The 18,121-nt window shown below is 31.7% G+C and overlaps 1 protein-coding gene across 1 annotated transcript; it reads right to left on the reverse strand.

The window, feature by feature from the left end:
- Positions 1 to 5,213: 5,213 nt before the first annotated feature.
- On the reverse strand, positions 5,214 to 7,104 carry LOC107433928 (allene oxide synthase 3). The gene has a single exon (XM_016045327.4). The coding sequence runs from the start codon at positions 6,926 to 6,928 to the stop codon at positions 5,468 to 5,470; it is 1,461 nt and encodes a 486-aa protein (XP_015900813.3). The 5' UTR covers positions 6,929 to 7,104; the 3' UTR covers positions 5,214 to 5,467.
- Positions 7,105 to 18,121: the final 11,017 nt, after the last annotated feature.

Here is an 18,121-nt window from a genome sequence, read left to right on the forward strand (position 1 = left end):
CTCAGCCTTGGCCGGTTGGTCATCGGGAGCAATTTGTTGCAATAATAATCCAAAGCTTCCCGCCCATCTCTGCGGTATTTGCTTCTGATTTTGGCATCGGAATTTGTAGCAGAGAGGAGGGTTTGATGTTCTGGTTGGGGATTCGGATTCCACAGCGATTGACTGTTTTGTCCAGTTCTAGTTCTTAGCAAAAACAGCTATCCATTTTATCTATTTATATAATATATACAACCCCATAAAGTTTTCTTTGATTGGTTGACATGGAAGGCAGTAACATTTTTTGCGTTTAAAAAATCACAACTTTTAATTGAACCGGCAGATACAGAGAATCTGTATCAATTTCCGAAATTGTAAAATGAATAGTTCATGAATTCTATATTAATAGCTGGCTCTCGTGCCAACTTTAAACTGTAACCCTTCTTTTTCTTTATTGAAGTTGCACACGGTGCTAAGTTTTGAATAGTAGGTTTTCAGAAAGACCTTTACCTCCAACTCTAAGGAACCAGTAAAGGCCATGTTAACGTGGCTAAAACTCATTTGTTGAAACTTTATAAAAATAAGACCTTTATTCATTCTTCTTTTCCAATGCTGATTTGTTTCGAAAATTGACTACTAATTTAAACATATATATATATATATATATATATATATGATATTGATGTAGTTTTCAATAAAATTGTAGAGGTCATAGTTTTTCACATATTCATACATGGTTCATCCTCTCAACGAAAAGATTATGAAGTGCAAAAATGGAGGAAGAGTATACATATAAATTGTTAATCAACACGCGTAGTAAGGGTACGTATATAGTCCAAAATATCATAAAAGGTAAAACAACCTCTGGTTAGGATGAGACCAGGTATGAATTATGAGAGAGGCAAAATGAATAAAATCCAAAATATGTACCTAGACGATCACCTAGGTTCCAATACCTAAAATGTGACCCATGCTTATGTCAGTTCAGCTGTCTATAGAGATCAGAGAGGTATTAAATATAACTCACATTAAATACCGTGACGAAAAATTTTACATCTTGGGGTATGCTATACTTGTAGATCACTCCAAAGCCAAAAAATAGTTATATTTGAAGACTAAGTTTATCTTTATAAATTAAATTTTACACCGTTTTTATTCTTACCGTTAATTAGAATAATGAGAGTAAAATTATCACAAACAATTCATGAAATCCAAAACTCTTACCTTCATTAACTCAAGCATTAGAAAATATATATTCACATGTTAATCATGTCACTAGTAAATATTTCCTTATCAAACTATATATATTTTACATCACTAAACTTAGCAATGTTACAAATACCAATTTATTTCAACTAATATTATATAATAATACTAGATGCATGAAAAATTTTACCAAATAATTTGTCAAACGATACAGTTTTATTTTTTTTCATTTGTGCATTTAGTTACATTTATCTTTTAAATAATTCATCTATACATATCTAAATTATATATATATATATATATTTGTCAATCAATAAAATAATAAGACATCATTTTTACCATATCCTTTGATAAGCTTTTTAATATAAAAAATACTATTGATTGTAATTTTAATTATTTTCATAGGTATATGGGTGAGTTATATTTTACTTTTGAAAACCGTCGGTAATCCAATATAGGTTTCCATGTAGTTGCTCAAAAAATTACCGATTGTATTCATCGGTAATTACTGATGTGCCATCGGTCATAAATTTTGTCTCTAATTTTCTCATTTTTTCCAAACCTTTTATGGGTTCTGCTATTCATGATCATTAATAAATTTATATTTAGTATGTTTTTGGTAGAAACAAACATTATCGAAATTGTTGAATTGAATTGTGGTGATTTGCTTTGAAAAAATTGGACAAAGGTAAATTATTGATGCCCCATTGGTAAGTACCGATGAAAATCGTCGGTAATTTTTCCAGCAAGTACATGGAGACCAATATTGGATTACTGACGGTTTTCATCGGTATTTGTAACATTGCTAAGTTTAGTGATGTAAACTTATATTTAGTATATTTTTTGTGGAAACACATATTATCAAAGTTGTCAGATTGAATTGTGGTAATCTGCTTTAAAAAAATTGGACGAATATAAATTACTGACAGCCCATCGGTAATTACCAATAAAAATTGTCGGTAATTTTTCTAGCAAGTATATGGAAACCAATATTGGATTACCGACGATTTTCGTCAGTAATTACTAATGGACCATTGTTAATAAACTTTATTTGTAATTTTCTCATTTTTCCAAACCTTTTGTGGATTCTTTTGTTCAGGATTATTAATAAAGTTATATTTAGTATGTTTTTTGTGGAAACACAAATTATCGAAGTTGTCGGATTGAATTGTGGTAATTTGCTTTGAAAAAATTGGACAAATATAAATTACCCACAATCCATCGATAATTACCTCTAAGCTTATAAAACTTACCAAAAAAAAAAAAAAAAGATATCACTGGATAAGGGGATAAGATCTATATCATCTCAACAAATTCAGTTATTATAGCCTTGTAGATCTACAATTGAAATAATTAAAACATAAGAACCAGTTCTAAACAAGAAAAATGAAAACAAAAACAAAAAATAATAATAATAATAATTTAAAAGATAAAATAAATAATTGATTTAAAATGAATAATATAATTTCTAATTCGATTCAATATTAGATCCCGTTCAAAACTAATTAGAGTACGTAACTTGATAAGCGTATATCTTTTATAATATTGATCCTGGGAATTTTCGTGTTGTGAAGGTAGGTTTCCAAATATTTATAAAAGTCTATCTAACCTAAATAAGAAGAGTTTATTTCATCTTGATCCGTACATTGAAAAAAGAGGAAAAGTATATTCATCTGAGACATTCTTATTGACTTTGGTTAAACAAAATATTAACTCGTAATTATAAAAATGATTGATTGTGTACGTAATGTCTCAAGCCTCAACTATGTTTTGGAAAAATTTAAATGGATAATTTTAAATTTTGAATTTGAAAATCTCCTTAAAAACATCTCAACTAAAATATTTGAAGTTTCTTTGTCATAGTCATATGCTTAATTGCCTGATTCATAATATGCATGCAGATTTTCCACCTCCCACACACCATCCATCTCCCCCCCCCCCCCCCCCCCCCCCCCCCCACCGCCCGGCGAAAAACAAAGGGAATCTAATCTATTTAAGACATACAGCCAAACTTATCAGAATACATCACTTTGGAAAGCCAACTCGGGCCTCCCATACCATACTTTCTCATCATATATATAAAACCAAGCCATGACAAGCTAGCATGTGAGTTGCACGTCATGTACTTAACCCTTAAAATCTTTTCTTTTCTTGAATATATATAAGAACATGTGCTACATATACTTTAAAAAAAAAAAAAAAAAAACCCTTGTAAATCTAGATTAAGGATTAAACCTTTAATTGTAAGGTGTATTATCAATTGTGCAACCACGGACCTAAATTTATGAGTATGTGTAATATGTATTTAATCTCCAGAAGTTAATTAAAAAGGGCTTAAAGTTGCGACCTTTATCAAACTTTCACTTTTAAAAACTTAAAAAAAAAGAAAAAAAAACACCATGCTATTCACAAATTAATTAATTATTTATACCATCCCAGTAAATTAAACTCCGGCTTTCCAATTTTATATTAATTTACAGTAATTTGGAATTATAGAGGAACCCCAAAAGTTAAAAAAAAGGATATATGTAATTTTTTAAAACCACTCCATAGCATTCATTGAACGAACCCAAAAAAAAAGCCTCCAATTTTGAACATGTAAAGAATGTGAGAAACGAAGTTCAAATGTATTAAGCCATACAGCCAAACTTACCAACATACATCACTTCGGAAAGCCACCTGCGGCCCCCTTACCATACCTTCTTATCATGTAAAACCAAGCAATGACGAGCTAGCATGTGAGTTGCACGTCATGTACTTAATCCTTAATAACTTTTCTTTTCTTGAATATATATACGAACATGTGTGTACCCTTTCTTCTTTTTTATTTTTTATTTTTTCTTTTTTTTATTTTTTTTATTTTTTTTATATAAAGGGAGTGGGAATATTTTACCTAGATTAAGGATCAAATCTTAGATGGGGAAACGTATTATCAATGGTACAACTACTTATACAAATCTATGAGTATATGTAATATGTACCTAATCGCTAGAAATTAATTAAAATTGGCTTAAAATTGCAATCTTTATCAAACTTTCACTTTTAAAAACTTAAAAAAGCACAATGCTATTTACAAATTAATTACTTATTCATACCATCCCAGAAAATTAAATTTCAATTTTCTAATTTTATATTGATTTATAGTAATTTAGAGTTATAGATGAACATTATAATTTAAAAAAGTATATATATATATATACTCGCGTGTATATATATATATATATATACAGTAATTTTCTAAAACCCTCAATAGCATTCATTTTTGAACAAACTAAAAAAAAAAAAAAAACAAGAGCATTCAAATTTGAGCATGTAAAGAATGTGAGAAACGAAGTTCATCCACTGCGTGGCATAATTATCCTGTCACACCCATGAACAGTTTTTGCTAGGTATTTCTTTTGATTATGTTGTTTTATATTTAAAATGGCTAAAGCAAAGAGTGCAGTTTAAATTAATTAAAGCAAGCAATTGAATATAAAATAAAGAACGTAGGCATGACGAGTAGGCAATTGATATAATGTCGATTCCTTTGGAATGTTTCCTTACAATCAAGAGGCCATGCATATTTATAGTCTTCTAATGGCAGAAATTAAGCTATTATATGTTGGTGATTCAAGATTCGATGCTAAAATTCTTCCTTCCCAATTTATTTTAAAAAAAAAAAAAAGCTATTATGTATTAATGTTTAAAGCTACGTGTCAAACATATATGATAGTAAACTGCTGACACATCTAGCTAAAATTGTTACAGCTATGTTACAAAATTACCACCATACTAACTACCAAGTAACAGTTCAAAAACACTAAATAACAAAAGCCAATAAACATTGGCCAATTACAGGTTTTTTCCATGCTAAGTAACCAATCAAAAACATTTTCTTCCATGTGAAGTTGCCTTCTTGCCCAAATTACAGATTAGATTTACTTTTTAACAGATTATTGAAGAAAATAAACCAACTAAATTCATCAAGAACAAGAAATATTACATAGTGCCCTTTCAAAGGAATCATTATGCTTTGACCAATCTATCGCTTTAGTGAAAACACAATAATATCACCTTAAAAAGTAGGTAATATATTAATACAATTTTTTTTTTTAATTTATCGCTAAAACTAATATAATGTTTACCCAAAAAAAAAAAAAGAAAAACAAAAAAAGGTGAAACTAAAATAATATTAAAAAAAAAAAAGATTCGAGAACGACCATTACTAGCACAACCATATATATATATATACATATATATTCAAGATTAAGATTGGTTCTATTCTTACAATCTTAAATCATCATCAGACGGTGGTGGTGGCTTTGGTCAACGATTTGATGGTCACAGAGGATCCAAACGGTAATTTCCCAACCTCAACAGTGAACGTGTCATAACGCAGGAAAAGCTCCACCAACATTAACCTAGATACAAGCACCACCAGATCCTTTCCTGGACACTGCTTATCGTCCCAAGAAGGACTTTCCGTTTCACGGCCATTTGACCAGTAAACGTACTTCAACAGCCTCTGTCCTTTCCCCACAAACCTATGGCCCACAAACTCCTCAGGCTTCTCAAACACCATTGGATCTTTAGTAGCGAACGGCTGATATCCAAAGATCATCTCCCCCTTCTTGATCACAAATTTAGCATCATGATTTTGCACCACCAGATCATCCTTAGCCTTGCCGTACTGGAAGGGGACAGGAGGTTCAATTCTCAGTGCCTCATAAACCACTGACTTGGTCAAACTCATCTTTTCCAAAGAAGCGAGAGTGACCCCACCTTCTTCTTTGACAACGGTCCTGATTTCATCAGCCAGCTGGCGGTGTAAAACCTCTCCTGCTAATCCAACCCACTTGATCAACGTGGGAAACAAAACCTTCATTCCTCCATAAGCATTGAAACCTGCAATAAATACCAAGTTATGGCAAGCTTCTTCTCTGTTGATCCCCCAACGTTCGGCTTCGTCTAAAAGCGAAGCCGCCGACGTGTAGAAGGCCTTGTAGAGCTTGTTATAAGCCGGTTTGACTAAAAAAGACGGTAATGGAACAGTGTGAAGCAAAAGATCTTCGAACAAGCTGAAGAACTTTGGTAATCCTAGGGTTGTCAACGGAGCGAGTTGGATGAACAACCATTTGTCGAAAAGGGCTGCTCCGTCGGAACTCAGTTTCGTATCCGACGGCGGCTTTTCGTCGCAGAGAAGCTCGAACATGAACCGGAGCGACATATTGTCGCTTAAGCTGTTGAATTGGGCTTCTTTCTTACGGGATAATTGATCCTCCAGGTTGGTGAAAAGCTCCGATAAGCAGTTCCGGAAGAGAGGGATGAATATTTGTTTCTTGGAAGCCAAGAAAGAGAGAAAGAAGCTTTTAAGAGCACCGTGGTTGGGCTCGGAAGGGTCAAGAAAAGCGCAAACTCTGTAGCCGCCGGTTAAGGCGGTGGAAGGCATGTAAGTGCCGTCGAGGACGTTGCGTTTCTCGACCTTCGAGTTGTCGAAGAGGATGGGGAAGCTGACGGCATCAAGGAGGACGACGACCTTAGAGTCGGAAGAGATGAACGGACCAGGAGGCATGTTGGTTCGGAAGATGGTGGAGTGGAACTTCCGCATTCTGTTGTGGAAGAAGTCATCCTGACCTTGGAAATAGAAGTAGTCCAAACGGTCTTTCAAAGGGCCAAAGAAGGAGAAGCCATAGCTACCGGGGATGAGTTTCAGTGGGAGTTCTTTATTAGGTGGGTGAGAGCCGTTCGAAGTAAATGTAGTCATTGTGTTAATTGGTACTGGGTTCGCCAGGTAGAGAAGAAAAGATATATGGATATTAATTAATAAACAGAAATTTGTTGTTGTTTAAAAGGAGCAAAAAAAAACAAAGAAAATGATATTGGGTTTAGTTTTGGTTATTGGAGGGGTTTGAGAGCTTTTATTAAGACGTTGTTGGGAAGTAGAAGAGTACTAGGCCGAAGTTTTATACGCGTTGATCAGTAATGTTTTGAATTATACACGTGGGAAAGTAATTAAGCAGACATACCAAAAAAGAAAAAAAAAAAAAAAAAAGGGATAACACCAAAAACGTGCAGTATATATTATTTTATTAGCTTGACTATTATCTGTTTGGGAAATGGAAAACTTCTGGTATCATTGATACTTGTAATCCATGTGAATCACACACATTGAATTAGAGTATAAAAAGTTCAATTACCACTTGACACGACCACACATTTTGATCTGACATGATAACATGACAACGTAACATAAGAGGTACTGCACTATAATTTCTATGTTTGGTTACTTATGTCGTACAGTTTTAAAAATGTTTAGATTATTATTCAAACATGTATTTTTTTTAATTTATTATTATTATTTTAAAAAAAAAAACAAATATGTCCATTTTTGAGATTGGAAAACATAAAAAAGAAACAAAATCATTTTATAGATCATTTGAAAACTCAAGCCCTAGTGTTTCTTTCTTTCCTTTTTTTTTTTTTTAATGAAACTTAAACCCTAATTTATATTATCAAATTTGTTTATGTTATTAATGCATTAGATGATAGGTTAAATGATAATTTAATAATTGGGTTATTAAATTTTACTTATTTTATTAAAGAGTTTATTTATCTATAAATTTTTCAAACACTTTTATATTATTTATAAAATAATTCTACAAATATAAAAATGTTTACTAAATTTATTTATCAAATGATACGTATTAAAATATTATTGATTAACATATTAAATTATAATATTGACATGATAACATGAATTCTTAAATGGATAAATGAATTTAAAAATTAAATTAATTAAATATTATCATATTATTTACCACATCATTTAATAAATATTTTGATAACTCCAAATTTTATAAATATTTTGGTAACGCTAGTATTATTGCTACTTATATGATTTGGTAAAAAAAAATTTGGTAAACATTAGCACCGATATCATTATTAATAGCATTTAAGAGGCAAATTGATAGAATGGGTGACCAATATTTTTAATACCAGTGAAAGGTCCATAAATATGAAACAGAATAAAAGCATTTATAATGTGCATAAATATTAGATGGGGGACCATTACGTATATAAACAGAAGCACAAGCCAAATTGGAAAAATGGGAGATGAGAGGAGGAAGATATGAATGCAGAGATTTTTGTTGTTTGAAAGGAGAAAATTTTTGTCCTTGGTTTGATTTAATTTATTTAGTTTTGCTTAAACTCAGATTGAAGGTTAGAGACCCTTTATAATAAATTGGGTTGAAGAGTACGCTAAGTTTAAACGTATACGTAGATTGATAAATAAATATTTGAACTGGTCAAGTGGGTAAGCAAACCGAAGATGAAAATTTAATATATTACTCGTTAATTATGTTATTAATTACTGTGATCAGTGGGCGCATTATATATTAGTTTATGGTTAAAGATGACTATTACATTCTTTCTGAGATTAGTGGGAATTACATGCATTAGTACCTGCAATGATATGCACCTCTCAACATTTTAAACTCCATTTCTTTGTTGAATGCTGTTCTTCTTTCTTTTATCACTTAGGAGCCGTGCCAGATGAAAGTCTCATGAAAAGCATAAATTGTTAAAAAGAACAATATGGTTTTTCCACACATTTATTTAACATTTAATATGAAATAATGAGACTCAAACCCAGAACTTCATAGATCTCTAAGCCCGACTCTTAAAATTTTAAGTTGTTAGAAAGTGAGGACAATATGCGAATATACATCTTTAATATTTTTGTACGAAGAGTGTCGAGCTACATTGATCAATGACGTCATCATCTACATAGCAGTAATGGGCTAACCAAGGATGAAGATTTGCGGAATGGTTAAGTTGTTAGGCTTGCACGTACCTTACGTATAGCTGTTAGGATTTGTTATAGCTGTGTGGCTGTTATGTACGTATTAGAGTGAGCTAAGCCTTAAGGCTGTGAGCTCATCTATTATTATTTGTGAATGACAAGTGTGTAAATAAAACGTTTTTGAGTAAATTAGACTACTGGAACTCTATCTCTCTCTCTCATTTATCTAAAGATTATAACTACTTTACACGGCCGTACAAAAAACTTAATAAAAATGTTATTTATTAATATAATGAAAGATCATTAGTAAAACTTACATAAAATTTTTAAAAAAATAATAATAAAATTAAATATCTTAATTACAGTTTATCACATAAATTATTAATCGTTATCAATGATTCATTGATAAATAATAAAACTCATAACTTAATTTGCTCTTTAAAAATTTATTAGGTTATATATAAAATATTTATAACAGTTAATATACATATATTTTAATTTGTTTATCTTTAGAGCATGTTATTATGTATTTGGAATCCAAAATTTGATAATTTTTAAAGAAGATAAAAAGAGAACCAAACTAGTGAACATATGGGTGACGTGTAGCTATCCATATGCTTGTTATTTATACAGTTCCGATTAGGTGCTTGATTGAAATTTGAGCTAGCCAGGGTAAAAGGAGGCAAGGGATTTGATTATTTATTTATTTATTTATTTTTTGGGTCAAGCTAAAAAGACGTACAAAATAAGGTTTTGTTTATTCAGTTTGTTTGGTACAAGTTACCCACGTTGATTAATCTTCTAAACTTGCTTAAATATTTCAAATTAGTTATTACAACAATTCCTTAAAAAACGTATTTCAAATCTACAACTTTATGATGATCAATGTAAAAAAATATATCAACTAAATCAATTTTACTTAATAATATTTTAGATTAATTAGTTAATGCATTTAAGGAGAAAATTAAAAATTAGTACTCTTTGTAGACTGGGAATGGATTGAGGAGATCTATACACTCTAGCTAGTACCCTCTAGTCTCTACAGTAACAAACCAAAAGATCAATAATTAAAACAAACCAAACTGTCCCAAATGTATCGCAATCGAGATCAGGGGACCAATATTTGTGTGTGTATATATATATATATATATATATTTTTTTTTTTGGGTAAATTATATATATATATATATACACACACACACACATTCACACAATAGTCCCCCATTATATATACAGTGCTATAAAAAAAAATGTATGTATATAGAAGCACAAACCAAATTGGAAAAGTGGTAGATGATGAAGGAAGGTAATGGTCCTATCAAAAATGTATAGAGAGAAGACTTTTTTTTTTTTTTTTGGTGAATATATAAAGAGAAGACTTTATCAAAGAAAAAAACCTCAAAAGGGGATCCATATATAGCCGAAACTATCAATGCAGAATTATTACAACTAAGTAGTCTTTTGAATAACTCATGCTGGCAAATATGTTGGTAAAAAATTTAAACTTTGACGAATAAGCTGGTAGAGGCTGAAGCCCTGTCATCTCCTAGTTAAAGACTTAATCATACCTATAAAATTATAAATATATATATATTTTTGATAATATGGAAAAAAAGATTTTAATATCAAATTTTGAATACAAAATTTACTATAAATATGCAGATTAATGCTAAATGATGCTTGTGGATGTTGGTCCACTACTTTGAGATTACAGAAATACGTGGATCTCTATCCTTCTACCCTTTTTAATTTATATAAAAAAAAAGTCTTTACAAGTTGTTTGTTTAATTCACTTATTAATATTTAAATCGTATTAATATTTCACTATTAATATAATATTAATAGCATATGCCATTTGATAAAACAATTTGATGTCCCGTAGTTATTCTGTTTAAATTACCACTTATTATGAGACATAAAGAAATAAAAGAAAATCAAGGATATTCAAACATACTTTTCAATAAAAGAAAATCAAGGATATTCAAACATACTTTTCAAAAACGTGCCGTGCATTATGCAAGCACACGCTGTGAAACGTGCTATTTCTTAGTATATACGTATACCGTTTCTTGTATATGTAAAATTATAATTTTCTTTATAATTATCAGGTCATATACCGTCATTTTCTTTGTATATTAAAGTCTTTCTTGCTGCTCCTTGATTACCTTTCATATAAAGATGGAAACGCGATAAACTTGTATGAAATTAACAAAACCATCCATGCAAAAAGTGAGTAAAGATTTTGATTTTCTCTTAATAAGGAGTTTCATTACACCAAATCATATCATAGTTTTGAAAATGAAAACAGGAAAAGAAGAAGTAACATCACTTTTTACATAGAAACCAAAATTAATTAATCTGCAGAAATTTGGAGACGAACAAAACGTATGACATTATTATTAAAGCTGGTCCACCCACTTTGTCAGAGCAACTCTTTGGTCTCAGGTGTCATGCCCCTTAAGATTTTGGGTTTTGCCATTTATCATTAATAGTAATAATCATCAATTCATTTTTATAAATTTTAATTAAAATATTTAATTTTTTTTATTTTTTTATACTAAAATTTTAAAAATGATTTATTTAATTTTAACTATTTAAATTGGCATTTTTCATATAAATCCAATCGATAATCATTTATCAGTAATAAAAAATAATATTTTTCTAAACTTTTTGATTTTTTTTATTGTATATAATGTTTTTTTTTTTTTTTTGAAAGTAAGAAAATAATCTATAAATAGGTATTTGGCCCCCTAGTTAAGGTGTTATTTTATACTAAAAAGATATTATCTTATCTAAAAAAAGTATTATCACATCTATATGCATCACAATTTTATGCAAGCATTTTTCTAATATTTAGTATTTATTAAAATTTTGGTATTTCATTTGTATTTGTTTGTTTTTAGTTTATTTATTTAATGGTTTTTTATTACTTATTAGTGCTTTTCTAATATGAATATATTTTTTGAAAGCTGCTTCAATGTGGCTAAAAAAAATACATTCTTTTAACATTGCTAATTGTATTTTTATAATCATTAGAAAATAGAATTTGTATGACGTCCAAAAAAAAAATTATCTAAATGTTCTTTAAAAAAATATAATACATATTATTATAGTTTGACCAATAATTCTTTTGTGTTGTTAAAACTTAAATTTTTACTAATAACGTAGGCTAGTAATATTATTTTTTAAAGTCTAAACCATATACAGTTCAAACCCATAATTTAAGTCTATTTACATTGTGACCCCTAAATTACTTTTTTGGCTCCATTCCTTTCTAACCACTTAAACTTTGTTTTAAAACCAATATATGAATAAATACAATAATTTACAAGAACATAATCCAAGTAAAGTAGTTCTAAAGCAAATAGCACAAAAATAAATAAACAAGGAAAATATGTGCTTTTATTTTTTGGTGATTTGTTATTATTATTATCATCATTATTATCACTGGCGAATAAAGAAAATGTTTAAATGATTATATATATGAACAGTGAGATCTCAACAAATAAAATGTTAACAGGCTAAACTTCTCCATTGATGACACATGTAGAGTCAATCTTTTTTATCATGTCAACATATAGTTGTGAGTATGTTGTGTATATATGGGTTGGATATATATGACATATATATGAATAAAGTAAATTTTATATTAGATCAACATGATGGTTTTAATATTAGATTTTCTTTTATTTGTATTTGTATTACTTTAAAGGTTGAAATTTAAAAATTAATTAATGATCTAATAGGTTAATTAAACACTAAAACTTTATGTGGATTTTAAAAATTATTAGTGCATTTTTAAAATCATTACAATATTCCAAGTATCTCGCGGTAGGTACGAAACTTGGGTATCACGTTATTAAATTAAGGAAAGTTCTTCTTTCCTGAAAACAATAAATCTTGTAGCCTAAGAAAGTATAGTAAAAAAGGAAATAAAGATATGGAATTAGGGATACTTTTCTTAATTGAAAGAAATAATATCTCTATGGCTTAGCTTATTTGGGTTAGGAAATCTAATTCAAAGGCACCATATAAAAATCTCATCACACAACCGGATTAAAGTACGCATATAGTAAGTATACAAAAATCCTTAACTTTACGAATTATATACTGACTTAAACGTCAGAGTGTCTTTAACCGGTATCATATTAGTACCCCAAGATTTTTCACGTTTTATATTATTTTGTAGAAAATTTCTTAAGGCAATTCCTCTACTTTACATAAAGATCTGTAGATCAAATTTTGTACATCAACAAATACAAGAATGTAAAGATTAAGGAAGTAATGGAGGGTTTCGTTTTCCACTCTATCCTTATTATGAGTAATTATGTACTCTTTTTTTTTTTTTTTTTTTGACAGCCTATAGCCACTGCATGTATCAATGATATTATTTTATTAGATTCATTTATCATAGTTTGAAATGTAAATGATTTTTTTTTTTTGGACATATGTTAACTAGGAGAGGGAAAGCATTTTGGTCCAATTTTTATTTATTTATTTATTGGTAATAGATTTAGCTCCAACCATGATCAGCCTAGAGACCGTAATATTGTCATTGTTATATAGGCTATCCCTTAAACAACGTATGCAATATCATTGTACATATCTACTTTACCCTACTCAAATTAGTGTTTTAAACACATATTTATTAAAGTAATTTTCCTAATTTGGGAAAAAAAAAAACAAACAAATGGCATTGCTAAGTCCCCGTTTGATAACAAGTTTATTTTTTATTTTTTGTTTTTGTTTTTTTCTTCTAAATTGTGTGTAGTTTGCTTAGTTCAATATTTTATTAATGTTAATTGATGATAGTTAAACATCTCTATTAACTATAAAATATAAGGAGAAAAAAAAAACACCAGAATAAAACACAATTTTAAGTTGTGTTTCATTTTCTATTTATATATTATATACATATAAATTTTTTTTTCATCTCTTAACATTTATAGTTAATAGATGTAACAACCCGTCCCGAAGTACATCGAAATTTTTGCACGTTGACCGAGGTTGACTGTTGGCCTATTGGGTCAAATTTTGATTTTTTGTTCTAGATAAAATTTCACGTTGACTGAAGCACCATTGCGGAGTGCACATCGACTCAAGTTGGTAGACTAGTAGTACATAAAAAATGGAGCTACCGTTTGAAAGTAACGAACAAGACAAATTGAGGTCCAAACTGTCCAAGGGTTATCGGAGTTGACTTTTTGTTCGTGCAAATTTGAGCTTTGACTCATGCATGGTTGTGAAGTACTCGTTGATACGAGTTCATAGACTAGCGGCACGCCCGATTTGGACATGTGACTTGAAAGTTACAGACCTGCAAAGTTTTCCGAATACTGTAATATTTTAATAGATTTTGACTTGAGTAAATAGTATGTGCCACATGTCGTGTTTTAGCCAATCCCATGTGTGAACAATGTCACCCACCGGTGGCTTTTGTTTTGGCCAAAACACATGTGGACTAGGGGGGGGGGGGGGAGAAAAAGAGGGGAGGAGAGAGAGAGAGAGAGAGAGAGAAGAGACCACCACCATCGGCCACCGCCATATCTTCCATTCCGATCACCTTTTTCGTACATGCGCCACCCCACTACCTTCTAATAAGCTGACTATGCTGCAGCCATGTCATCACATAGCCACGTCATCAGACAATCTGGATCAACAAGAGTCTGCTTCAAACAAATCACCTCCAAGTGATAAAAACGAAACTGGTGCAGGATAAATGTTATCAGCGATAAAGCTGATGTAGCTGGTGTAGTTATCTGTCATTGGTAATCCTTATTTTGCCTTTTCTTGTAACTAACGTATGGGAAAATACTTGTATAAATAATGCTGTAAAAGTCAATATTAGATGTAGAAAAAAGTGCAGTAAACAGTTAAGTAATACAATATACACAAGCACATTTTTGTTCCTTTCTTGTTTTTTATCATGGTATCAGAGCTTGGAAAATCTCCAAAGCTTAATCTGAATGTAGCTTTGGAAATTGAAGCAAGATTAACCATCCAATCTTTTCATCAATGTTCCAGTTTGATATCTTTAAAACTTGATTTTTCAAATTATCTACTATGGAGATCACAAATGCTTCCCTTGGTTCGAAGTTTGGGAATTCTACATCACATTACTAATGCTGAATGTCCATTAGAAGAACTTCAAATAGAAACTAGTGGAGGCAGTGGAAGCAGTAAAGTTTGTAATCCAAATTATCAACTATGGATCAACAATGATGGCCTGTTTATAACTTGGTTACTCAGGACAATGACAGTAGATGTACTCAGCTTCACTTCGGCCTGGAGACAGCTTTCATTGTTTGGCATGCCATTGAAGAGCAACTGCTGCCAGCTATGAAGGAGAAGGAAATCTACTTAACTGATCGTTTGATGGGTTTGAAGAAAGGATCTGCAACTTTAGATGAGTATCTCAAAAACTTTAACTCTATTTGTGATAATTTATTTGCAATTGGAAAACCAGTGAATGACTTGGATAAATGCTTTCATTTATCTAGAGGATTAGGCCATACTTATCAAGATTTTAGGTTGGCTATGTTGTCAAAGCCCCCATATCCGACATATACGCAGTTTGTTCTCTCTTTAAGGTCTCATGAATAGGTTCTAAGTAATTTTTCAAAAGAAAAACAGGGCCTAAATCAAGAGTATGCATTTGTTGGGCAACAAAGTCATGGAACAGGAAGAGGACGTGGTGGCAGATTCAATTCCCGTGGACGTGGTTTTGGACCTGCAAGCTTCTCTGTGCCAAATCGTGGAGGTTTCAGTCCTACAAAATTTTCTGTCCATAATCGTGAAGGAAGTCACTTTTCAACACAAGGCCGTGGCAGCTATTTTTCCCGTAATATGGCTCCTGCACCAGTTTCTAATAGCACTCAGACCTTGAAATCCTCTCAAAAAGAAGCAGTCATATGTCAAATATGTGGTAAACCCTATCATACTACTTCCAATTGTTGGAACAGATATGATCCTATAGATGAACCCGGTGAACACCATGAAGCTAATGTTGCCCATAAAGTTTAAGAAGAACCCACATTCTTTACAGATTCTGGAGCTACATCCCACATGACTAATGACCCAGGTACTTTATCAATTTCTAAACCTTACAAGGGATCAGATGTTATCTATGTGGGTAACGGGAAAGCTTTATCAATTTCCCATATTGGAAACACTACACTTAAATCTCGTCAGAAAAATATTTCTTTAAAAAATGTTTTGATAGTTCCAGAATTGATAAAAAATCTACTTTCAGTTAGTAAATTGACTGATGATAATGCTTGTAGTGTGGAATTCACCTCTTCTGGTTTTTTGATTAAGTACCTCAACAATCAAATAATAGCCAAGGGGCGTAGACAAGGTGGACTGTATGCTTTGAATGATGACAGCTACAATCAAGCGTTGGCAGTAATAAAATGTGGAGGTGGTTCATCTGAACTATGGCATCTCAGATTGGGTCACCCAAACACTCGGTTCTTACAAATCTTAGATAAAAATAAAAATATTTCTGTTTCAAGTTGGATGACAAATTCCTCTGTGTGTGAAAGTTGTCAGTTAGGGAAGCAATGTAAACTACCTTTTGGTACTTTCAATAATCTTTCTACTGCTCCTTTGAATAAGATACATTGTGACCTATGGGGACCTGCTCCTGTTTTATCTACTCAAGGTATTAAATATTACGTTATTTTTATTGATGATTACAGTAGATTCACTTGGTTTTATCCTTTAAAAAGGAAATTAGATTTCTATGATACTTTTCTCAAATTTCAGAAGATGGTTGAAAATCAATTTGATAAAAAAATTAAAATCTTTCAAAGTGATGGTGGCGGTGAATTTCAATCATAGATATTTATATCTCATTTGGATTATTGTGGTATTATTCATCAAATTTCTTGTCCAAGAACACCATAACAAAATGGTGTAGCTGAACGAAAGCATCGTCACCTTGTTGAAACAAGTTTGACTATGCTGTTGCATGCTGAGATACCACCTAAATATTAGGTAGATATTTTTTTGACCGCTACATATTTGGTAAATAGGCTGCCAGCTTCTTCTTTAAAAATGGAAATTCCATATAAAAAATTATATGGACAATTGCCACATTATATGGGTCTTCGAGTTCTGGGTTGCAGATGTTATCCATATCTTAGACAATCGGGAAATAATAAGTTTATGAAGAAAACTTATCCATGTATTTTTATTGGCTACAGTCCTTCTCACGAGGGGTACAGATGCTTGGATCCAACGACGAATCAAGTATTTATTTCAAGGCACGTTGTATTTGATGAAACATTATTTCCTTTCAAAACTAATATTTCTTCTATTTCACAGGAACCTCTTGAACTGACTACTTTCTTTAATGCTGATGAGTGGTATGCCACACCCAAGGACCAAGGCTCACACGACACTCAAATCCAAAATTGGTCACCCAACCCTTTTGCCCAACAGTTCATACAGCAAGAACCAGTCCACAGCACCTATATTACCCACCAGCGGTTGTGAGGAGACAACCCACTTACAACTAGTCTTCCCTTCCTCACCTACCACCTGCTGCCCTCCATCCCAACCGGCCCCCACTCACACACACACCCCCATGTCACCTACCTCCTCACCTACCCCCTGCTGCACTACATCACAACCGGTCCCCACTCACTCACAATCATTTTCTGATCAGGTACCACCCTCTCCTACAACCATCACAGTTCCTCCTAATCCCACTCAAGACATCTCCTATCAATTATTTCTGGACTTAGACTTCCCACCGTTACCATCTCCTTCCCCTCAACCTCCCATTCAACCTCATCACCCCATGCTCACACTCCATCAGCTCAAACAAAACCCCCACCGTATCATTGAGCTTCATCCTCATAATACCACCAACACTGCTCTTCTCCTTGAAACAACCCCTGTTCCCGTTCCCAAATTAGTCAAGACAGCCCTTACTCTCCCTGAATGGCGCAATGCCATGCTTGAAGAATTATCTGCTCTTCACGCCAATGCCACGTAGGTCTTAGTACCTCGGCCAGTGAATGTTAATGTGGTCGGTTCCAAATGGGTCTATCGTGTGAAATACAAAGAAGATGGTTCTTTGGATTGTTATAAAGCACGCTTGGTGGCCAAAGGTTATACACAAATTGAAGGCCTCGACTATGATGA

Source organism: Ziziphus jujuba, chromosome 9, assembly GCF_031755915.1.
Source record: "Ziziphus jujuba cultivar Dongzao chromosome 9, ASM3175591v1".
NCBI lineage: Eukaryota > Viridiplantae > Streptophyta > Magnoliopsida > Rosales > Rhamnaceae > Ziziphus > Ziziphus jujuba.